This window comes from Canis aureus, chromosome 33, assembly GCF_053574225.1.
Source record: "Canis aureus isolate CA01 chromosome 33, VMU_Caureus_v.1.0, whole genome shotgun sequence".
Classification (NCBI taxonomy): Eukaryota; Metazoa; Chordata; class Mammalia; order Carnivora; family Canidae; genus Canis; species Canis aureus.
In genome coordinates, this window is record NC_135643.1 from 24,858,500 (window position 1) to 24,883,429 (window position 24,930).

Here is a 24,930-nt window from a genome sequence, read left to right on the forward strand (position 1 = left end):
AGAGTACAACAAGAAGGAAGGGGAGGTTTACTGATGTGGAAAAAAGGAACATCTGAATAATGTTTACATTCACTATTCAACAAACAAGTATTGAATATAAACTATGTAAAATGCGCTGAGGCTATAAATATGCATAAGATATCACTCTTCCCTTCAAGGGATTTATAATCTAAGACACTAGGTTTATAATATAAAACATTTTCTTATTATATTTACAAATATACTTGAGTAATGTGATTTACTGTTTACCAGTCCCAGCTAGGTTTCTGTTGATATCATAAGTTTCAATTCTATAGGCAAAGACCAAAACAACAACAAAACCAAATGGCCCCCACCCCCATTCCAAGAATACTCTAACTCCTAAATGCAAATGGAAACTCTCCCCAAACACTCTGGTTAGGAAAAGTCTTTCCATATAAATCATAGGAGATGGCACCCATAACAACAGAAAGAAAGACCCTCTGAATTCTTCCTATGTTTTAGCTAGTAATTTCATGTTTATAGATGAAATTAATTAAACTACCAATTTATACATGTTTCTGCCTTCTTAATTCAGTTAACAGTTCTTAGGAAACCAAACATCCAGCAACCAAATTAAATTATTCTTTGACCCATATGGTACAGCATCATGGTCCATCAGTACTTACCAAATGGGACACTTTGACAGATCCGTCACAATTGGAAGGTTCCCCTTTCTCTCTACTTTCCAAAATCTAGACAGAAAAGAAAACTTGTAAAAAACTTAGTGCATTTTTAATTGGAGAGGCCAAACAGAGAGTTACCTACCATCCTAAATATGGTATGAGAACGACTGCTTCTTTGATTCATTTTTGTAATTCCATAATGTCTGTTCTCTGTAAAAAGCAAATCATGTTTCAGCTGTGTACATAAAATTCCAAAGAACATCAACTTGTTTTTTTAGAGTGAAAGATGTGATTTGAAACCTAAATACATTTAGCTGAATAGTTTTTACAAGTGTTTTGGAGAAATATAGTATAAAGTCTTACTTTCTCCCTTTGTGATCCACTTCAAAGCCATATCTGATGTATAAACAACTTCTTCTGTGAGATCAGCCACGTACACATTCCTCTGAAACAAGTTTAATTATGAGAAGAGTAGAGAAGAAATTACTAAGAGATAAGAAACACATCATAGTAAGTGTTTATCCTTCTTTAATGGCTAAACACTCTCAAAAAAAGTGTAAACTATTATAGAATTCATTTGTGGAAGTTACAAGTGGAAAATATATGAAAGTAACAAGTAAACCTATGATATGTACAATTTATTTCCTATCCCAAAGTACACCATATTCTAACCTGAAATTTCCATCTTGCTCTTTAAGGCACTTATGTCAAAATACCACAGCTGTCAATGTTTAAAAACTATATATATTGCTCATATGCGATCTCTGTAAACACTTAAGAAACAAAAAATAAACCATACAAACAGGAGACAGTTTAAAAACTACAGAACTTAAAGGTAAATGTTCAAGAACAATAATCTCAATAAGCAAGTTTGTTTTTAGAGCCATCTCAACTCTGTTACTCACATTGAAGTCTTCCCGAATTATTAAAGGCTTCATTTTTTGAGTGTCACAGAGTAAGTCTGTAATGGTTTCATTGTATATCTCCATGTAAGACACACGTAAGAGAAATTCCCTATCAGGAAACTAGAAGGAAAAGAAATATGTAAAAACATCAGAGATCATCCATTTATGAAAACCTAATATTGAGTATTTATGTGCTAATATTAAATATAGAAATGTTCTGAGAATTATCTTCGTAAAGAAAACGAACAAAACCTCATTTGATTTTATATAGACAATAAATACAAGAACTTAAAAATAGGTTTCAGGAATAATGAATAGTATCAAATTATTAGAAAAGGAGAGTGCTCAGTCCATCTCTCTAAACTCTAAAAATAAAACCCTACCAATGAATGTTCAAATAAGGACATTAAAAATCATTAAAAAAGTAATGAAAAAATAAACCTAAAACCAACTCTTAAAGTAGGTTGCTTATTCTGGTCTTTTCTCTACCTCTACTTTTCTCTGCCCCTTAATAATCACTGGTAGCTAAGCAAAGGCAATGTGGAGCTAACCATTCTGGTAAGATATTCCTGTTCCTCGACACCTACTTCTCGGTGTCATTAGTACTGTTTCAGGATTCAAGGGAAAGAATGAAAAAACTGTAAGCTCTACAAAGTAAGTTTGTGTGGAAAAAAGGAATTCATGTTATACCGTCTTTACCCATAGGTAATGAAGAGATAACCCTAAACCTACTTCCTTTCATCATTACAAGATAATACTAAGGTTATGTGATCCTACTATTATTACTTTTATCTGTACGTACTAGAAGTTTACCTAGGTATTTACCTTTTTAATTTTTTGAAAAATGTCATGAATTGCCCTGGGTATTACTCCCAAATAATCCTGTGAACCCATCATCGTGTATGTTTTTCCTGAAGCAGTCTGCCCATAGGCAAATATGGTACCTGTAAAAATAAATCACACACGTGTAAAACTATCAATACTTGAACACAGAACTGATACGCAAATATTTCTACAGTGAATACAAACCATTGTAGCCTTGTATGGCAGAATCTATGATTGGGACTGCTATTTCTTCATACACATGTTTAGTAGTTTCATTACTGTGAAAAACACGATCTAAAAAAAGACAAACCACACACATATACACAAAAGTTAAATCAAACAAATCAACTTTGTTGTCTTGCTTAGCAGTTGTCCAAAGAAATAAAATTGTCAGGATATGGTAAGATATTTAGGACACAATATTCTCTTCACCTTATTTGTTGTTCATACTTCTTTAAAAGTTATGTTAATGCTCTAAAAACAGTCCTTTACCAGAAATTATTTTTCTCTTTCATATAGCTTTGATCTAAAACCTTTTATGATGGCTTTCTAGTTTAATGCTAGTCGAACTGCCTAACCATTCTTACTCCTGCAGTTGAGAGGACCTCACTGTTGCCCTGAGGTGCCTAAGTGGTAGCATGCTAGTGTGGCTGGATTTGGAGTCTGACCCTTCCATTTGCTGGCTGTGTGACTGCAGGCCTGTTTCCGTTCCTCACTGAAATGGAAAGGTACTGGTCATATAAGCTTGTTTGGAGGATTCATGAGTTAATATGCATGCATGTTTAGAACGGTGTCTGGCATACTCTCAGCACATATCCATATTAAATCAACACACAAATCAACTTAGTCAACCTTCAGTGTCTCCATGTTTATCCTAGCTAGCTCTCACGCATCCTGCAGGTCCCAGGTCGGTGGTACCCTTTTAGACACCTAGACTAGTTAGATTTACCATAAACTCTCACAGAGCTTATGTCAACACAAGGCTAATTACTTGTTTAAAGCCTTTCTCTCACCATATGGTAAGTTCCACGTAAGACAGGGTAGGTATCTGCTGTATTCCAGCAAAGAAGGAATATCTTTACTATTTATTCTTTATGGGGATTTCTTAAAAATAATTCCTTAAAAATAATTTTGGAAAGTATATACTACGCTGAAAGAAGAACGCCTGGGTGGCTCAGCAGTTGAGCGTCTGCCTTTGGCTCAGGGTGAGATCCTGGAGTCCTGGGATCGAGTCCCACATTGGGCTTCCTGAATGGAGCCTGCTTCTCCTTCTGCCTATGTCTCTGCATCTCTCATGAATAAATAAAATCTTAAAAAATAAATAAATAAACTGAAAGATCTTAAAGATGATTTGACATTAAGCAACATGGTTTACGCTTATGGGGTTTTGTGACACTAACGAATAAGAGAAAACATGTTAGTTTGAACTATAAGGCACTCTGATATAATTGCATTTTAAGTATCAATTTATTATCTTATATATCACACAAGATGGATGAACAATTTTTTAAAGCTTCTACTGAAGCAGTTTATAGAAGTTTTAGTCTGATCTTTAATGCCAAGTCCAGGAATATAAAAGGCTTTTATATTCCTAATAGGAAAAGGATGACAGATTAACTTTTGATGCTATTATAAGCCTACCAAAATTGAAGGATTTACTGCCATCAACTTGATAAATGGCATTATTGTCAGTTTTCCAGTAAATTTGGGTATCTCCTCCAAGAGCTTCTTCTCTGAAAGAAAAAAAACATTGCACTTTAGTAAAACTGGTCATAGAAATCATATTATAGGGGACAGATAAAAGATTCCCAACTTCTGAAGATTATTTTAAAAGACAGTATTGGCTTATGCTATGTATAAGAGAAATATGGAAAATGTGACTTTGAGAGGTCAATACTTGTAAGTGGGAACTAGTAACCTCCTGCCTTCCCATGGGAATTTCTTTGTGAAGTTCTTGATTTCCACCTTCCTACCCAGTACTGGTTGCTGAAAAGATACATTCAAATGCAACTCTGATTATATCCCTCTTGCTCAAAACTTTAAGAAAACATCTGAAGTTCTTACCATGGCACACTAGATTTGGATCATGTTTATTTCTCTCTTCAATGTTATCTTGTGCTAAATTCCGATATATAGCTACCTCCATACAGCCACCTGAAGATCCCTTTCAAAATAAGAAATGCAGCCCCTCTGTATCTGGAATACCCTGACTTATCTTTCCATTAAGTAACTGTTCTTTCATTCATGGAAAGTGTCAGGACTTCCTGACACCAGCTCTGTCCCTGGTGTCATCTCAGAGGCATGAATGACTCCTCTAGCCACCATAACGCTTGTTATCATGTATTGTAATGGTTTTTTATGTAACTGTCTTCTAATGCGTTACACGATAAGCCCTTTAAAAATAGGAAATTCCTGAAAATTGGACATCTACGTGCAGAAGAATGAAACTAGACCACTCTCTTTCACCATACACAAAGATAAACTCAAAATGGATGAAAGATCTAAATGTGAGACAAGATTCCATCAAAATCCTAGAGAACACAGGCAACACCCTTTTTGAACTTGGCCACAGTAACTTCTTGCAAGATACATCTATGAAGGCAAGGGAAACAAAAGCAAAAATGAACTCTTGGGACTTCATCAAGATAAAAAGCTTCTGCACAGCAAAAGCAACAGTCAACAAAGCTAAAAGACAACCTACAGAATGGGAGAAGGTATTTGCAAATGACATATCAGATAAAGGGCTAGTTTCCGAGATCTATAAAGAACTTATTAAACTCAACAGCAAAGAAACAAACAATCCAATCATGAAATGGGCAAAAGACATGAAGAGAAATCTCACAGAGGAAGACATAGACATGGCCAACAAGCACATGAGAAAATGCTCTGCATCACTTGCCATCAGGGAAATACAAATCAAAACCACAATGAGATACCACCTCACACCAGTGAGAATGCGGAAAATTAACAAGACAGGAAACAACAAATGTTGGAGAGGATGCGGAGAAAGGGGAACCCTCTTGCACTGTTGGTGAGAATGTGAACTGGTGCAGCCACTCTGGAAAACTATGTGGAGGTTCCTCAAAGAGTTAAAAATAGATCTGCCCTACGACCCAGCAATTGCACTCCTGGGGATTTACCCCAAAGATACAGATGCAATGAAACGCCAGGACACCTGCACCCCAATGTTTATAGCAGCAATGTCCACAATAGCCAAACTGGAAGGAGCCTCGGTGTCCATCGAAAGATGAATGGATAAAGAAGATGTGGTTTATGTATACAATGGAATATTACTCAGCCATTAGAAATGACAAATACCACAAATACCAATACCATTTGCTTCGACGTGGATGGAACTGGAGGGTATTATGCTGAGTGAAATAAGTCAATCGGAGAAGAACATTATATGGTCTCATTCATTTGGGGAATATAAAAAGTAGTGAAAGGGAATAAAGGGGAAAGGAGAAAAAATGAGTGGAAATATCAGAAAGGGAGACAGAACATGAGAGACTCCTAACTCTGGGAAACGAACTAGGGGTGGTGGAAGGGGAGGTGGACGGGGGGTGGAGGTGACTGGGTGACAGGCACTGAGGGGGGCATTTGATGGGATGAGCACTGGGTGTTATTCTATATGTTGGCAAATTGAACACCAATAAAAAATAAATTTATAAAAAAATTGGAAATTCTTGATTTTGATACTGTCATTTATTAAACACCTGGTAATATTTAGCAATTATTTCTTACACGCAAAATACGCTAGTATTCTGGAGTGAAGGCAAAGACTTCATTTCTTCCCCTTCTGGCTTTTTCTCTACAGCATTTATTACTCCTATAATGTTATGTCAACTTAACAGTTTGTATTTTTTTTATTACCTATCTTCTCGCCCAGAATGTGGATCCACATCCACAGAGACAATGATGGTAGTGATGTAGGAACAAGAGGGGCAGACAGGGCTAGACAGGGAAAGATAAAGGAAAGGCTCTAGAGTCAGAATCCTACCCATCCCCAAAAAACAGATAGGACAGTAGAAACAATAAATAAATAAATAAATAAATAAATAAATAAATAAAATTAAAAAAAATAATAAACCTGGCTCCCTAGCTCCAAAATGTTAGGGAGTATCCCCCTTTAATGGCTACCAAGCAATCACAGAAATCCCAGACCTAGAAAAGTGTTACGGAGCAGACATTAACCAGAGAAGGGAACACCTTGTTTGTGTTCACAATATTTACAGAGAAACATCTTGTTCCTTACAAGTCCAGGGGTGTTTGTTCTAAATATAGACAGGATATTTACAAATCCACCCTGATATTGATAAGAAACTTACCAAGTTCCCTGGTCAGTTTCCTGTAAAAGACAAACTATAAAAACCCTAAGTGGTAACCCTGTCCACCTCTCTCACTTTTGAGAGCTTTTTCTGTATCTCTGCTTAATAAAGCTCTAGTGATTTGCTCACTCTCTGTTATCTTCAAGATTCATTCTTCCACTCAGTGAGACTAGAACCAAGCTCTCCTGTATCATTTTGGTCCCAAAACCAGAACTCCCACTGAGGGGTGAGTAAAAGTGGACTCTCTTCTTTTCTTTTCTTTCCTGGGAGAAGTCTTTCCCTTGGATAACCTCTTCTTGTAACAAACAGCAAAACCAGACATCTGTCAGCCAGTTAAAGGCAAATAGTGCAGCTGCTGGTCTTAAACACTCAGGTGACAGGCTTCTGGGGAAAGGTTTGGTCAATCCCCCTTCCCCAAAGGAAGGGAATATTGGCCTAACCCTAACCAGTTCCACTTTCTGTTTTCGAGCTTTCTGAATTGGCTTTTCCCCAGCTCAGGGGTTTTGCTTATTGCAGGGCCATGCTCCTAAAGGGGGCCACAGGTAAGGGAACAGAAAGGCAGCAAGGGTGAGGGGAGGAAAACCTAAATGAAATTGGCCAATAATTGGCCTGACAGATCAGGCACCATGGGGCTAGGCATGCAAGTGAATTTACATGACCAAAGGAGGAGGGCTCAAACAAGAGAACTTTGAGGAATAAAGTAATTTATAGGATTCCTTGCTAGCCTAAGATTCATCTGGAGGGTGCACTTTAGGACTAGCAGTCCAGGGCTCTGAACCTTCCCACTGACGGCCTTGGAGTCTCTGAGACACATAAAAGGATGAGACCAGCCCTGGGGGGTCACACTTGGGAAAGCTTCATCCATAAGCAGCACACGCCTCCTGCTGAGAGGTCCTAGGTGTTTTGCTTACTTCCTCACCTTTCTAAAAGGAGTATCACCATTTAAATTATTAACCTCACTAAGTTCTGTGATTAGGTCAGACTTTTTTTCAGGGAAATCTAGAGGAGGCAGGCGGATTAGGTGGCAAATGGGTGGGTAAGAGTGGCTCCTGCTGCTGGCCTGATCCCTCCTTATCCTAAGATGTTAGGCCACTATCACCTTGGGTAGGCAGTGAACCAAGGGACGCATTGGTTTAGGTGAGAGCTGACTTGTAGGGATGCCTTCATAGTCAACCTCTCCATTACAGGTAGGGGTAAGAGACTCTTACCAGGATTTCGAGATGGGAAACAACCCATCCTAGGCAGAGATGCCTCTGGATTTCACTATGAAAAGTTGGGGAAAATTTGACCCACTGATGCTTAAAACAACAGGTATGGGGTAAGAGATTCCTGCCAGGATCACGAGATGGGAAACAAACCATCCTCCGTGGTTATTTCTCCAGATTGGGTACTGCAAAGTTGAGTATTTTCCCCTTGTAAAACTTTCCTAGTGTTTTCCATGGGTTAAAAAAGTTCTTCAGGGCAAGGTTAAAATAAGGTGTGACCTTCGTGGTAAGGCATGGTCTGGTCAGTTCCCAAGGACTTCCCCTTGGGGCGCCTTTTTAACCCACTGGAAACAATTTGGATTACAAAATTTAAGGAAGGACTGATCTCCTGGAGCACTGCATGGCCTCACTGGGATTTATCAGCTCTTCTGCAGAGAACAGGGCTCTACATCAGGACCCCCACCTAAGGGCCTCTAGCAGAATGTGTGTTTGCCTGAACCTGTTGGCTGGTAAACTCCCTCCTGACATTGGATAGTTATCTAAGTAGGCCTCAGAATAAACCCAGGTTGCTGGAGGAAACGCAGGCCCTCCCTAGTAAAGGGGATGCGGACACTCTCTCTCTGTTTCTCCCAAAAGATACGGGCTACTCTAGCTATACACGAGGAGCTTCTCCCTCATTTATTTCCCAGGTTAATGGTTATAATTGGAGCCATCTGTGGTTAGTCTCCCTCAGGACAGGGACTTTAAGGAATATTCCCAAGCAGTTGCCGAAACTGTTTCCGGGGAAATTCCCTGTCTTCTCTAGACTGACATCCACTGCCTCATTCCACTCATTGGGGAAGAACATGAAATTGGCTCATCTGTCCAAGTGGATGAGCTTTAGAACAGTGAATCCTTTTTCTCAGTCTTCTGGCTGCACTTTGCCTCCCCCACCCCCCCACTCCTGGGTCTGCACCATCTTGGGTGCTGCCTGCATACTCCACTCACTTCAGATTTCCCGACCAGTGTCTCAGGTAAAAATTGACAAATGGGGAGCAAAGGGGCTTTTAAAAAGTAGACCCAGGTGAAACCTATTCAGTATTTAAAGTTTGTTGGTTTAAGATAGACGTGTAACATTTATTCGGTTTTGCTAAAGGTCAAATAAACTTGGGTTATCTGTTGCGATGTTAGCACAAAGATGACTGAAAAATGGTTTATCTCCTGTCTTGGTTTTAATAGGTAATTGTTAAGATAGTTTTCAAAGTTTTGTTTGGATGGTAACTGAGACTGAATTCATTGGATATTCAGATCTTTTCCAAATAGGATATAATGCTAATGCATCAAGTACTAAATATATTTGTGCTTTTGACTTCTTACTGCAGAGAAACTAAGAATACTCGAATCTGTTTGTAAACATGTTTTGCCCTTAATCATAAATTTGCCACCTAAAGTTCTTGTGTAACAGTTCACAATTGGTTACTACTTAGTTTTCACTGGAGGCTAAGGTTTCTAAGAGTGAAAAATTCTGCTAAATGTAATTAAGACTCATGGAGAATAAGGAAACCTCTGTACATAGAAAGGTTGGCGAGACATAAGAAATCTAAGAATGGGAATGCATTTTATTAAAGGTAAAAGAAGGTAATTTTGTCCTAAATGAGATTGTTTAAAAAGAAATGGCTTGGTACAAAAATCTGCATGCAAAAGAAAATTGTACAGGTTTGTGAAGGGAAATCCTTGAAAAAGATTTCTAGATGTGGTCAGAACACACTAAGATTGATGATGAATGAATTTTTTTTTAAAGTACACAGGTATAAGACTAAAATTAGTTTGCTTTCTCTCTGTTCGAAAAGACAAGTTTTCTTGAATTGTTGGTTGCTCTAGAGAATAAAATAAAGTTTTCTCTTTGCCTACCCAGAAAAGTTTCTAGGTTTTGCCTTTATCAGGTCTCTAACATCCCTAATCCTATTTAGGCATGTGCTTTAAAACTTTCTAAGGTTTTAAGGAATGTCTCAAGATTTAATTGGAAATGGAGTCTTTTTGACTCCTTAGGACTTTTATTTAGTATGTTAAGTTACTCTGAAAGTACTGTTGAACAAATGATACACCTTAGGTTACGTTTGGGTAAATACTATAACTATTCAAGAGATAATATGCAACATCTGAAGTTTTAGTATGTTTTAATATAAGGTCATCAAGTGATATTTTGATCATTGAAATGTTAGGTGTCACAGAAATAACTGATTAGATTCCATTTCTAAGTTTTTGTCATTTATAATTGTTATCTCTTGTAAGATGAATTTCATTTTCAAGGAGGTTCATATAAGGGATCGTTAGGACAAATATAGGTTTTAATTTCTTTAAAATCAAAACTGAAATGGGTAATAATTTCCAGAACTAAAATTGCATTCAAATTAAACAAGAACAAGTAACATGGAAATAAATAAACCAAAAGGATGATTATAGTTTTGTGACTCCTTGTTTGATCCACTACTGGTTCTGTTTACTCTCCCAGGTTAAAACTTTCTCTTAAGATACCTGATTTACAGAAATATGAAGTATTCATTCGTAAACAAAATAAAGCATTAACTTTTCTCCCTACTTGGACCCTCTGAAATTCAAAAGGTGTCTTAGTAATAAGCATTCTTCCATGGCAATCATAGTTATTTGCATACATTCCATTCTTTTAACAGGACACCATTGGAAATAATTGGTTATTTTACCAAGGCTTTGACTAGAATGTCATATTTGAGAGACCTGCATAGACTCAGATATGACCAAACAGCTTTAAGGAACGAAAGTTGACTTCGTGAAACCTGGAGCAATAAAGCCCCTTGGAAATGTTGGCCTGATACCTTGCTTAAGGAGCTAAGTAAGCTCCCCACAGCCTCATCAAGTGAGTAAAGAATGTCACTCACTGGCAGGTGCAAGGAGATACTTCGGGGACCTTGTGAAGAAGAACCTGCCCAAATCTACAGGTATTGCAGGCATGTTGGATGGCAAGTACTTGGCCTGGCTTCTGGCCTGTAGAGGCCACTAAAAGTTCAACCTGGAGATTCCTTATAAAAAGTTCCAGCAAAGCAGATTCTAAAAGACCTATGTGATCAAATCATTATTCTTGCTGAGCTTATGTAAATAATTAGGCCAAGTTTATTAAAACTGGACTTGTTTTGTAGACAGGTCAGTCCTGACTTGGCTACCTCTGATTAAGAAGTGAGGATTATAGAGAGAAACTTTCAAAATCACATCTTTGTGGATGTTAAATTGTAGCTGATGATCTTTAAATGAATGTCGTTTGCCTAGCTAGACTTCTTGAGGTAAACTTCAGAGAAATAGCTTTTTCATTTCTACATAATAGGGCATGTACAAGATACTCTATGCTTTTTATCCTATGGGGATAATTAACTGGACAGCATTGGTCTGATTATTAAAGCAACAAAAAAATGGAATTCCCCAGCAATTGTATATACAACTAGCACTTTGACCATTCTGTATGGCTGGGATGACAAAATTGCTCCTTTAAAGGCAGAGCGTACTCTACTGCATGGGGTGAACTATGGACTTGTAAAGATAATGGATGACCCTACTTTTTGATTGGATTGGATGATGTACATGGGGATGCCCATATCTCTTGAGACAAGTTTTCTCCTACTTGTTAGTGATTCCTTTTAATTATAATACTGTTCAGGCTAGACCTCAAACCAAGAGGGCTTCTTGGTGGTTTTATCCTTTAGTCATATTTATTCTAGAAGCCACCTCTAAGGTATAATTGTAAACAAGCACAGCCAAGCATACCTTGGCTCTCATGGTAAAAAAAAAACCTCAGGGCACACTATGGGACAGTATGACTGCTAGAAGGACTGCAATATAAAATAAATAAAAAATATGCTTGCTGGACAGGACTCTAAATGGTACTTCCCAGGCACTGGATACACTCAACCAATAATTAAATGAAGTCAGAGGACTTCTCAAGGACCGCACCATTAGGGACTATTGCTACATCATTTGGGGTAGGAGGAGTATCCTCACATGTGTTGTTTCAACATTACGATTAACTCCTACAAAGTGTTCAATTAATAGCGGACATCTGTGATCAATTAAAAGGATATAAGGTATCCATGATCTATTCAACAAAATTGGTAACTGAAAATCTTATGTAAGTAATCATAATTTAGAACCTAATACTTGTTTTATCCTTTTGCATTAACTCCCACGAAGTTTGCTTTTTAATAGTGTAATAGGTGTGGGGGCCATGATGAAATTTTATGACTCAACCAAAGCCTTACTACTCAGCTTCAAGCTGCTTCTCTGCAATACAGGCCCCCCCACTCCATACGTATAAAACCTACCATTCAAGCCAATTGTATATGTATAGTCTGCAGTGAGGCTACTATCAATGAAACTTTATACCTCCCATTGCCAACTAACGAATCACATCTGCCCATCTGCCAAGAGAATGGACTTTGTTTTGCCCTGATATGGCCTATTACACCGTTCCTAAACAATTCTTGGGATTCCCTGCTGTAGGCAAACAGGGATTAGGCGTCATCACTCTTGCCTCCCCCACAGCAGCCCATTACCAAGGAGAAATGCCTCATCTACCCTCCCCCCCCCCCCCCCCCCATGATTATGTGGTTCTCATATCAAACAGGGAAACAGCGGCTTTGGCTCTCTCCCTCGTGACTCTGCCGGCAGTAGGAAAAGTCTTACATCCTAAGATCCAACAAACTGCTTACTCAGCAGAACCCTGAATGACGGGTCTCAAACGTTAGATGCCCTAAATCAAGAACTAAGTGAGGTCAGGGCAAGACTCTTGAGAATCAGACCACTACTGATTACTTACTACTTCAACATCACTTAGGTTGAAAGGGTTTCTCCACATGTGCTGTTTTAATATAACTGACAATTCTCATAAGCTCTCACAATTAATACATGACATTCAAGCTCAACTGGACAAAATCAGTCTCTCCAGGATTATTCGATTGGTTTGGAAACTGGGGCAATATTTGATTGGTTTGGAAACCAGGGTCAATTATTTCAGTGATTTTTTTTTTTCTTCATAGAAATAATTGTTAGGTTTTCTTTTTCTCTGTTTGCTGGTGCTTATGTCCCTTCATGCCTTCCAACATCTCTTGGGAGCCATACCATGGACCTCCTGACCCAACCCCTGAGAATACTCTGCTGTCCCACCCCACACCGCCCCTTTTCAGCCTGAAGCAGCCAGACTGGTCATCGTCCAGTTCCCTAATGGTAGTTAGGATTACTCTTCCAGGGGGAGGAAGACGACGGAACGAGTTAGGGGCAGACAGGGAAAGATAAGGGAAAGGTCCAGAGTCAGGCTTCCAGCAATCTGTGGGCTCCCATAGACCCTGAAAGGCCCCAGGAGTCAGGCTCCTAATATCCCAAGGAAACAGAGATGAGACAGTAAAAAACAAATAAACCGGGCTCCTTAGCTCCAAAATATTAGGGAGTATTCCCCTTTAATGGCTACTGAGTACTCTCAAGAAATCCCAGATGTAGAGAAATCTTATGGAGGGCGTATTAACCAGAGAGAGGGGAACACCTTGTTTGTGCTCAGGATATTTACAGAGAAACATTTTGTTTGTTACAGGTCCCCCATGTTTGTTCTAAATATAGATACATTTACAAATCCGCTCTGGTGCTGACAAGAAATTTACCAAGTTTCTGGGACATCTTCTAAAAGACCATCAAAGCCCTCAGTGGCAACCCTGCCGGGACCCCTCTTCGCTGTTCTCTCTGCTTAGTACATTTCTACCTAGCGCTTCGCTCACTCTCGTCCTCTGTGAGATTCATTCTTGGGACTCCCGTGAGACGAGAACCAAGCTCTCCTGCAGCAGCAGTGTCTGTTGAGGGGTGTACAGCTATACTGTAAAAAAAAAAAAGTCCGTATTGATAGCGATCAGCCGACGTTGCGAATGTCGGATTCAGCGACTTACGTCTTGAGCGCCTAGGAATACAGTGCAACAAGACAGACTAGTCCTTGCTCTCAGGGCATATACAGCGAGGAGGCAGAGGCAGTTAGGTGCAGTTAGGCAAAACGACCGGCCCTGAGGAGTGAGGAGGGCCGGTAACAACCGTCCGACCGGGCTTCCCTTAGCCGGGTGGGGAGGCGCCGACAGGCCAAGTCAGCGCAGCGCCGGCGTGGAGGGCCTACACGGGAGCCAGCCCGAGTTGTACGGTTAGGCGATTACAGCTGGAACGTGTCTCCTCCTCCTCCTCCTCCTCCGGTCCTTCCCCGTCGCTTACGCAGAGGGGACACCGTGGCACAAAGCCAGTCAGCGGCCGGGATGGAGCAGCGCGGACTCCCCGGGAAGCCGCAGCGGGGCCCTGCTCTCGGCCGGGCCTACCTACCTGTCGTTGAGCGGACGGACCCGCACGCACACCGCGACAGCCCCTTCCTCCGCCATCCCGCCAAGGCTGACTCCAAACGAACTGGCGCAGAAGCTCAACCTCCGCCGCTTTCCAGAGCGCACGGGCCGCCCCGCCTTTAATTTTAAAATTTCCGAAACGCCGCGTCTGATTGCGTCGCGGCCTCATGACGTCATGGGTTGTTCCACTGCGCGCGGTGCGGGGGGCGCGAGGCCGGCGGCGCGTCTATGGGTCGGGGCGGGGGGGGTCGGGTAGGAAGTCGCGGAGAGGGATGCGGGAGGCCCGCGGAGCGCGCTCCTCCGGCGGCAGCGGCGGCGGCTGTTTCCCGCTGAAAGCCCCAGAAATGCAGGCCGCCGTTTACGGACTCCTCCTCCACCTCACCCTAACAGTATTTGCAATCTGTACGACAAATAAGGCAGAGAATTTTTTCACCAATAGGTGTTAAGTCCTTTAAAGAATCCACTTTTTTTTTTTTTTTTTTTTTATTAAAAACCCCTCGAACGACAAGAACTGAAGTCCCTGCACTGCCCTGAAACCTAAGAATCTTGTGCTCCTTAGAAACTGAGTTTTGGGTTTTCCTTTTTCTTTGAACTCCTGTTGCCATTGGCTGTGAGTTCCTACGAGGTTGTTTTAGAAAAAAAGGAATTATGGAGGAGTGGAAAAACTATGAGGAGTGAGGTGAGCTTTTACTAGGAAAAAGTGGGAAAATAATTCTAATGCTTTCCCAGAAATGGTGCTGTTTGTATTTTTTAAAAATATGTATCATAGTAAAGTGTTAACATTTTCCTTAGGAAGCATTTCATTCCCTTTCTTGATTTAAGGCGTTTCGGGAATTATTCCCTTTCCCTCACCGAAAATAGGACCTGCAGTTAATAATTGCTTATTATTTGGAGGAGTAGAAAATTCTGGTGATTTAATAAAACTTTTGGAAGGTAATTTGGCAATATCAATAAAAAACTTCAAAAATAAAAAACTGAAGGCACATGTGCCTTTTCTGCAGAAATTCTGCTTTTTTTTTTTTTTTTTTATGATAGTCACAGAGAGAGAGGCAGAGACACAGGCAGAGGGAGAAGCAGGCTCCACGCACCGGGAGCCCAACGTGGGATTCGATCCCGGGTCTCCAGGATCGCGCCCTGGGCCAAAGGCAGGCGCCAAACCGCTGCACCACCCAGGGATCCCCTAGAAATTCTGCTTTTAAGAATTTATTTATACCCGTATTTAAAGGACTGTGCAAGGATATAATGTAGATAGGTTGCCTCATTGTTTATAATAGCAAATGGCTAAAAACATTAAATGCCTGTAAATAATAAATATGAGACTAGTTAAATGGATGGCGTTTTATCGATACAGTGAAATGCTATGTAGCCAGTACAAAGAATGATTACAGTTCTTAATGTGAACTTTAGAAAGCCTTTCAGGGTGTTTCCTTTGAAAGAAACCCAAGGTGTGGAATTGTGTGCAGGATGGGATCCTAGTTGATATTTCAAAAGATGTTTATGTCTGGATATGCATACGTAGTTTCTGATACACAGAATATACCTGATTTCCTTGGAGAGGGAAGGCTGAGTGAGATACCGGATCTATCTTCCTTTGTATAATTCATTATTAATCATTACTATCATTATTAATATTTCAGCCATGCAAATATTAAGTAGTTTCTTTCAACTTGAATAAACTAGCTAATAGGAAAAAAAAAAAAAAACCCAGCAAGTCACAATGAGTTTAATCATTCAAGATTTGTTTAACCAGCTGCGAGCTAGTATAGACTACTCTCTCTTGTGGCTATACTGTGATGGTACTTGGCTGTACCTAATAAGACAGAGTTAAGCAAAGTATATTTTAACTGATTTTTAAAAAAATAGTAGTGAAATACAGCACATATTTAGCTGAAGGGAAAGAGCCTGTAAAGAGGAAGAAGGAACATGCAATTAATGAGAGAAAAATCTCTGACAGCACAAAGGGAGTTGGTTCAAAAGCACAGAGGATTTGCCTTTCATAGCTGTGATTGTTGCCATGCTAGTCTCTGTTGTCATCATCGTAGCAGCTAACATTTATTGAGATTTACTATGTGCCAGGTGCTCTGTTATATGCTCCACGTGCATTTTTTTCATTTAATTTTCCATATATATTCATTGGGAAATACTCATTGAGCACCTACTGTGCCAGATGTAGCTATTCTTCTCTTAGGGGAGATGGATAATGCCCTATATATACCGTGGTAATGAGTATCGAGAAGAAAAGTAAACAGCAGATCAGAGGAAAGAGAATGAGAAGGTGGGCTGGAGGTGCTAGTTTCTCATGCAACACATACGTGGGAAGAAACAGACAATAACACATAAGTAAACTAACTTTTGATAAGAAGAGGCACCATATTGGATGGGATGCTCAAGAAAGGCCAACAGTGGGGACTTCGGAGGTGAGACCTATATGATAAGAATTAGCCATGCTTGGGAGGATAGGGCACCTTTTTTACATGTCCCAGACAGAGAGACAAGTAGGTCAGGGAACCCAAGGCTTGTGCAGTTTGTCTTGTACATGTCTGAGGCAGGGAAAGAGGGCCCCTGCGGCTGAAACATTTTGGGCAATGGTGGGAGATAGGTGAGGGCCAGCCAGGTCCTGTGGGGCCTTGTGGGCTATGATAAAATGTTTGGCTGTTATTCCAATGGTGAAGGGAAGTCCATGGAAGGTTTTAAGCCAGGGGGTAAAAAGAGATTCACTAATTTCTTTTCAACAGATAATTTATTTTCTATAGATATAGAATAGAAACAAAAAAAACAAGATTTTCTTTTCTATTTAACTATGAAAATAGAAGCAACCAGAAGAAACTTTACACTGACTCCTGCCAACCTGGTTACACACCTACTTGTATGTGCCCATTTCCAGATTGTAACTAGGTCGACAACTGTCTCTCCTCCACTCTGAAACCTTCTTCACATTTATATTAGATCCTGGCCCTCCTGCTTTTCTGTCTGATGTCGTCATTTCCTCTTCTCTAATAAACTAGTTGTTAGCAAATATATGTCATAATTTCTTTCATCTTGGACATTTAAGATATATTGCAAACTTAAAATGTCTAATACCAAATTTGTGATCTTCCTCTCAAAACTTAGTGGATCTGCAGTTTTCCACATCTCAGTTGATGGCAAGTCCACCCTTCCAGTTACCTAGACCACAAAGGTCTAATTTATTTTCTCTTAGTCTATATTTGGTGTGCCTGAAAATTTTGTTGGGGCTACCTTGAGCATTTTCTAGAATATGACCATTTATCACAACTTCTGCTACCTATCTGGTCCAAAATACCCGTATCTCTCACCGAGCTCATCTCCATGCTTCTACCTTTGCCCACCAGTACTGCTAGTATCTTCACAACACAATTTCAGTGATCGTTTAAAAGTATGTTAGGTCATGTTAATTCTCTTAAGACTCCCAGTGCCACCCCCAACCTTGTTTTTTCTCAAAATAAGATTCACAGTCTCAGCTGTTGCTCTGACATGATATCATCCCTTGTAATCTCTGTGGCCTTACCCTCTCTTTTTTGCTGTTTCTACTACAGCCACAATGGTCTCTTGACAGTTTCTTGAATACTAGACAGACGCTTTCTGAAGGCCTTTGCACTGGCTGTTCTCTGCCTGGTAGGGTCTTACCCTAGATATCCATGTTTTCCCTCTTCCATTTAAATCCACTATCTGCTCAGATGTCACCTTCTCAGAACTCTCTTCCTAGAAAATAGCAACTGTCTTTTTTATGACTTCTCTTTCTTTACTCTTCTTTTAAAGATTACTTATAACTTCCAGAAATGATATGTATATATCAATTTATGTGTATTGTTTGTTTCCTATTAGAGTGTCAGCTCTATGAGGTTAGCGACTTCTTTTTGCTTATACCTTACGCCGTGCACCTAGTAAGAGATTTGGAGTCTAGTAAACATTCAATTACAAAATTGCTTATTCAATTATTTAATAAGTGCTTTTTAACATAATTTCTAGAAGGTTACACAGAGGACCACTAATCTTCTTTGGTGAGGAGGAGTGTGTTAGAAAATAGGTCTACCTTTCATTGTATACTCTTTCATAATCATTAATATCTTAATTAGTAAATGTTAATTATTTCCCTCAACTTTAAGAAATTAGTTGATAGGTAAAAACTGTATGTAAAATAGGATTGGTTCATTCAGGATTGGTTTTGGTTAACTAGTATAGACAACTTTAAATTATGAAGATACTAGGCTGTATCTAATATAAAATACAGTGAAGGAAGCTATATTTTAATGAGTGGTCAGGTAAGGCAAAGAGATTTGTTAAAAGATAAACTGAAGCATATTAAGTTTTAATAATTTGAGACAAAATTGATTCAAATTGGGCAAAAAATTGGGGACGCCTGGGTGGCTCAGGGGTTGAGTGCTTTCGGCTCAGGGCATGATCCCAGGACCTGGGATCGAGTCCCACATGGGCTCCCTGCATGGAGCCTGCTTCTCCCTCTGCCTGTGTGTCTCTGCCTCTCTCTCTGTGTCTCTCTCATGAATAAATAAATAAATCTTAAAAACAACAACAACAAATTGGGCAAAAAATTGAATTCAAATTGAATTCAAATTGATTCAAATTGATTCTATCTCTCCAATCTAATAGATAGAAAGGAGCCCTGAGGACCTGTACAAAATGAGACTTTTATAGGAGGAAGGGAATGGGAAGAAGGAAGTCATACTAGGCAAAACAAAACAAAACAAAACAAAACAGGTTAGTTATTGAAAAGTTACTTTCCTTTAGGAGATAGGAGTGGTTAACCAGTCAGATTACCTAACTAGTGCTGATTAGGTGATTCCTGATTGATTGGTTTAAGATTCTATTTCTGGAAGAACTGAAAGAGTAATTAAATTCAGTTTGGTGATGTGAGGCTTGGCATAAATAACTTAATTTGGGGCCTGTTTTTTGGTTTGTTTATTTGTTTAACAGATTGAACAACTTGTCTGAAGTTATGGAACTTCAGGAGAGAGTGGTTTAAGATTTGGATGCATAACCTTTCTCAAAAAGGTACTTAAAACATTTATTGATTAATTTTTTTTCTTACCTGGAAGATTAGTACATGCACATGATGAAAAATTATAAGTAGTAAATGAAGAATCACAGTGAAAAATAAATCTTTTTGGCCCGTCTGGTCCCCAGGGTACCATTGTCATCCCAAAGGTAATTTTGCCATTTCCTAGAGTGTTATCCTCAAATTAATCTATGGATGTACACATAAATATCTTTTCCTATATTACATATCTTTTAACAAAAATACCTGTTGTACATGCTGTAGTGCACTTTGCTTAAAATGTGATCTTTACCTAAATATTTTCATTCAGTTTAAGACGGTAAAGTGAATTTTTGAGGCATGTTAGTTGTGTATTTTTCCATGTTGTTTAAATTACTGTTTCTCCCCCCAAACTGTGTTTATTTCTGCTGAAGCTGCAGAGGGCACTGTACACCTTCCAAAAGCATGGCATAGCCTGAAAGAGTGTTTTGCAGTTCTTGAATATGGAGCAAATTTTAGGATTCAGAGAAGCTCCTGATAATTAAAAATATGCATCAATTCAACTTGTTCTCCTGTACTCACTTATTTTATGCATTTGGGATAAAATTAATTACAATATATAGTTATACCATTACCTTCAACAGGAATGCTTTTTCTTTAATAGACACGATGTTTAATTCCCAAAGCACAAGTCTTATCTTTAATTTTGGTATAATTATTTGCAGTGATCACAAGCATAGTACCCATTTCCTTTTAATCATGGTTACATTGGATTTGGATGGCATCTTGGAAATGGCAATGACCTGGGTCAGTCCAGCTTCACTGTTTATAATCTCTGCAACAGTACCAGAAAATCATTCATCTATGTGATTTACCATTTTCTCCTCCACAGAATGAAGAAATTGGTTGAGAGAATTTCTAGCATTCCTGTCAGCACAAGTAAGTCCATGACATCTTCATAAAAAGAGGAACTTGTTAAAATTGAGTTTGGATGTGTGTCAGAACAGGAATGAGGGAGCAGGATAAGTTTGCAGAGGATATCCCCGGTGGTCACGGTGCTGCAGAGATGTATATAATAGTTCACCAAAATCCTTCATCTTCTTTCTGGCCAGAAAGCAAGCTTTGCACTTAAAGCTGTTACTTCTAGGCCCAGAGAACAAGAACTTCATGGGTGCATGGTGTCCATTTGGTCAGTGAGCCTCCTCTTTCCCTCACTAATGATTCCAAACTTCTCTCACCCTCCGCATGCCTGGGTCCCATCTTCATCCTTACTGAGAGACCAGGTCGCCAGGCAGGATGTCTCACCTCCCAGCTCTCCTACCCTGCTGACTGTGCTCCAGCTGACCTATATCCTGCCAATTCTATTTTCACACACTTCCAGAGAATGAGGTATTTGTCATGTCTGAGGCAGATTCTTTTGTGTATGCCCTGATTCCATCCTCTGCAGTCTCCTTCAGGACCTTGCATCAGGAATTATTCTCTATTTTAGAAAAAAGGCTATAAAATAACAAAAGGAAGAATCATCTGTCAGTCTACTACTCTAAAAAAATTGTCTAAAGTTGTCAAGTGAATGTTCCTTATCTCCCATCTTCCTTAAGGTGATGAACATCGTTTCTTTCTGACCTTTTCTTGAATATGTGCAAAAACCTATTTGGAGAAGTAGCCGTATTTGTATTTTCATAATGGAATCATTCTGTACTTACTGATATGCAATTTGCTTTTTATGCTAACAAATCAATGTGTAGATCTGTCTTTTTTTTTTGAATGGCTGTCTAATAGTCAATTGTATCGTTATATTGTAGTATATTCAGCCATTCCTTTATATGGACTTTTAGATTGTTGCCACCGTTTTAATATAGCTTATAACACAAAAATCCATCTGTGTACACTTTTACATACTCTTGCCCTTATTTTCATAGAATAGATTGCTGGAAGTTAAAATATTGACCCAAATAATACGCTTATTTTGAATTATAACAAATATTACCAAATTACTTTCTAAATAGCTTGTACCAATTATACTACAAGCAAGAGCATGTGAGTGTCTGCTTCCCCATTCATCACTATTCCTTGATAGTATATCAGGTATTTCTATTTTAAAATTTTTATAGGAGAAAAAGATATTTTATTATTACTAATTTATTATTATTAACTTAACCTGCAATTCCTTGACTGCAAATAGAATTGAGCATCCTTTCATTATTATGTATTATTTATTGTTCTTATTTTTTGTTCATTTGGATTAAAGTCCTTTGCTATTTTTTTGGTGGGTTTTTTATCTGTTCAAATACTTTGCTCCCTTGCTGCATGTGCTCTGCAGTTGTACCCTGGCTGCTTTATCCTTCAGAACAGTTGTCTGCAACCACTGTCTTTGTGTGTTGTAGGCAGCATTGGTCCCTGGCCTGAATGTGGTGTGTTTGAACTAGGTGTGCTTTGATCTGCTTGGGAAATGAGATCCGTGGCTGCTGCCTCCATGTGAACTGAGGCCTTGCCAAACTCCCTAGTGGGGAGATGCAATGTTGGCGGGGTTTTGGGCCAGTCTTCTGGGGGAGGGCCTGCTGCTCTGGGACTGAGGCAAGCTTGGCTAGAAAGGGCTGTTCCACTGGAGCATGGGGGTTTAGATGTGAGGTACGCAAGTTGGGTAGGGAGTATTGGTACTGTGCTGGTTCCCACAGGTAGCCCTGTGCTTATGATGAGGGGCAGAAGAAGGAAATGTTGCCAGCCAGTTCCTTGTCCCTGGAGGGGTCTCTCCATGAATGCTGTCTCTCAGAGATGCACTCTAAGTGAATAACCTCCCCGCTCTGTGCCACGTGCTCTTCAGATCACTGTTTCCAAGTTATGTGTGTGTCAGTTGGTTCAACAACAACCCCGTTATCTAAGAGAAAAATTGGAAGTTGTTTTTAAGTCCTATTCTTTCTCACAGCCAACACAACCAACCAGTCAGCAAGTCCTACAGGTTTTTGTACCCTTGTTTTCTTGCGCATCACTAATACCACTGATACATTCAGCTTCATCTTCCTTTTATGACTATTTTTTTCCATAAGTAGTTCAAATGTCATTTTTCAAGAAGCCTTTGTTGGTCCTCTGTGTTCCTCTAGCATGATATGTAGTACTTATATCTATCTTATAGCTTCCATATGGCTTCCCAACTAGGCTATAAGCTCTTTGAGAGTAGGGCTGTGTCTCCATTTCTTAAATCACAATTGGTGATAGTTATCATGCCCTTGACGGAGATGAAATACAAATTCTTTAATAACTATGAAAAATTACTGTTGTCTAAGAAGTTAAGTTATTTTTGTACTGAGAGAAGTAGCTGAAAATACCCATGAAGTAACTATCTTCTTAAAAATGTTAATTGATATGCTATAACTAGAATGAACCCTAATAACATAATTTTTTCAGGCCTAGAGCTATCTCTGCAATGTAATCTCTGGAATATGTGTATACTCATAGTATTGAGAACCACATCATTTCATTCCAGGATACATAAAGGGCATTGCATATGTAATTAGCAGAACAAATTACCATGTAGGTTACATACTTTTACATTTGCATGGTGAGTAAGAATGATTATTTTGGGGACGCCTGGGTGGCTCAGTTGGTTAAGTGTGTCTGCCTTCAGGAGGTCATGATCTCAGAGTCCTGGGATTAAGCCCTGTTTTGGGCTCCTTGCTCGGTGGGGAGTCTGCTTTTCCCTCTCTCTCTGCCCACTCTCCCCCCCACCCGCCCTCTGCCTCCAGGCTTTTACTCTCTCTCTATCTCAAATAAATAAAATCTTTTAAAAATATATTTTTATTATGATTTCCACGTATTTAATTTTTTGCTTACTTTGACTTTTATAATCTTTAATGTATATACCTTAGTACAAGAGGAAACACTGAAATTTTAAAATAAAATATTTATTTAATTTGGTGAAGTATAAGATCTCACCAGTAAAACACCCTGGCTTAAACTTATTGCTACCTATGTTTCTATTAAGTTTGTAAGCATGACCTCTTTACTTTTTGAGAGTTACTTCCAAATCCTTTGCAATATATGCATGGGAACAGCATGAATTTTCTTAGTACACAGAATAATCATTGGAATGGGTTTATTTGAAAACCTAATAGTGGCACTTGCCACAGTAAAACATTGAGCTTTTTGCTGGAATGTACTCTTAATTGTTTTTCTTTTTTTTCTTAATAGGTTTGTAATTTGATCTCTTTGTGAAATAACCTGTCATCTTATGAGAAACTGTTGGAGCGTTAACTGAAAGTAGAAAGAAGCAAGTCCTAGGGAACTCCTAAAAATAACTGATCCCTTTATTTTACTGCCAACTTTTGCTACTTCAGACTGAAACAACCCAATAGTAACAACCTAATCCTGTAGAACTGTATGCATCTATTAACTGGAAACATGCCCAGTGTCCACATTACATAGTCTCAAGAGATTTGAAAATGGCTGTCTCTGAGGAGTGGGAGTAGGTAGTGGATGAGGGGTAGAGGGTATAAGGTGGGGAACTTCTGTTTTTATTTTAAGTTTTTTTTTTTAATTTATTTTTTATTGGTGTTCAATTTACTAACATACAGAGTAACCCCCAGTGCCCGTCACCCATTCACTCCCACCCCCCGCCCTCCTCCCCTTCTACCACCCCTAGTTCGTTTCCCAGAGTTAGCAGTCTTTACGTTCTGTCTCCCTTTCTGATATTTCCCACACATTTCTTCTCCCTTCCCTTATATTCCCAAGATTTTTAGCACTACTTGATTTGTAAAATATGTACACATGCTATTTTAATAAAAATAAAACAACTTATAAAAAGAAAACTTACAAAAAAAGTTATTAACCCTAAATTTGGCCTTTACTTCTTGTGTTATTTCTTATGGGCTATTCCTTTCCATTGAAAGGAAGCTGGATTGATCCTCCTTGAGTAGTACTTCTTCCAAAGACTCTCCAGGAGTGATTGAACTGCAGAGAAGAATGAAACACACAGGATCAGTGACTGAGGCAGGAGTCCGTTATGGCCAGATAACACAGGGAAACCATTATTATATCAAATGAACCACAGGTAAGAGATTCCTTAAGCACTCCCAAAGAGAAAGGGTTATTTTCTAATGCAGTCCTTTCTGCCTTGCTTCCAAAAACTAGTATGGTGGACTGATGTTTCTTGTGTAAAAGAGAATGAAACCAGAAAGTTAGTAGTTCTGGGATCCTTGGGTATATGGATACGGATCCTTCACTAAATCTGGTCTTGACTGTGAGAAGCATGAAAGCAGAATTCACTTGCATCTCCAAATGTGAATCTCCTTTGCTTGCTAATTGAAGAAGTAATAAAGTAAAATGAAAATATTTCCAGCTTGTCCAAATTGTAATTCTTACCAGTCTTTGTCCCTTTGATCAGATTATGTAATTTGACCTAGCATGATTGATACTGGGGAGAAAATTAGCTAGAATGACTTCATGGTTTATGGGGAAAGATGGAGACCAGGTTGAAATTTCCCCTCCTTTGCCCCCACTAGCTGGGTTTGACTTGCTATGAACCCATTGCTTTTGGAGATGTTGAGCTCTGGGTTCTCATCAGTGAAATACATTTGGGTGCCAAACAACCCAATGGAGTTCTCTAGGTAGAGTAAAAAGGAAAGAGATTATATAGGGAGGAGGCTGTTAAAAT

The 24,930-nt window shown here is 39.2% G+C and overlaps 1 protein-coding gene and 1 long non-coding RNA gene across 7 annotated transcripts in view; one reads left to right on the plus strand and one right to left on the minus strand.

Annotated features, from left to right (window-relative positions):
• The window catches only part of CENPE (centromere protein E), an 89,325-nt gene extending 74,899 nt beyond the window's left edge, over window positions 1-14,426 (minus strand). For 2 of the 6 annotated variants that reach the window (XM_077882175.1, XM_077882174.1), the window contains exons 1-8: window positions 14,256-14,416; window positions 4,016-4,107; window positions 2,579-2,668; window positions 2,375-2,493; window positions 1,550-1,669; window positions 1,008-1,089; window positions 787-854; window positions 648-713 (exon numbers count right to left, since the gene is read on the minus strand). In XM_077882175.1, the coding sequence (XP_077738301.1) occupies window positions 648-713; window positions 787-854; window positions 1,008-1,089; window positions 1,550-1,669; window positions 2,375-2,493; window positions 2,579-2,668; window positions 4,016-4,107; window positions 14,256-14,311 (693 nt within the window). In that variant the 5' untranslated portion in view covers window positions 14,312-14,416. Of the gene's footprint in view, window positions 1-647; window positions 714-786; window positions 855-1,007; window positions 1,090-1,549; window positions 1,670-2,374; window positions 2,494-2,578; window positions 2,669-4,015; window positions 4,108-14,255 lie in introns of all 6 variants that reach the window. The other 4 variants (XM_077882177.1, XM_077882176.1, XM_077882178.1 and 1 more) reach the window with 3 other exon arrangements.
• Window positions 14,427-14,534: 108 nt separating this feature from the next.
• LOC144303790 (uncharacterized) lies at window positions 14,535-24,553 on the plus strand. Its single transcript, XR_013370766.1, has 4 exons — window positions 14,535-14,951; window positions 19,223-19,300; window positions 20,176-20,222; window positions 23,469-24,553. It is a non-coding gene; the product is annotated as an uncharacterized LOC144303790 (long non-coding RNA).
• The last annotated feature ends 377 nt before the right edge of the window (window positions 24,554-24,930 follow it).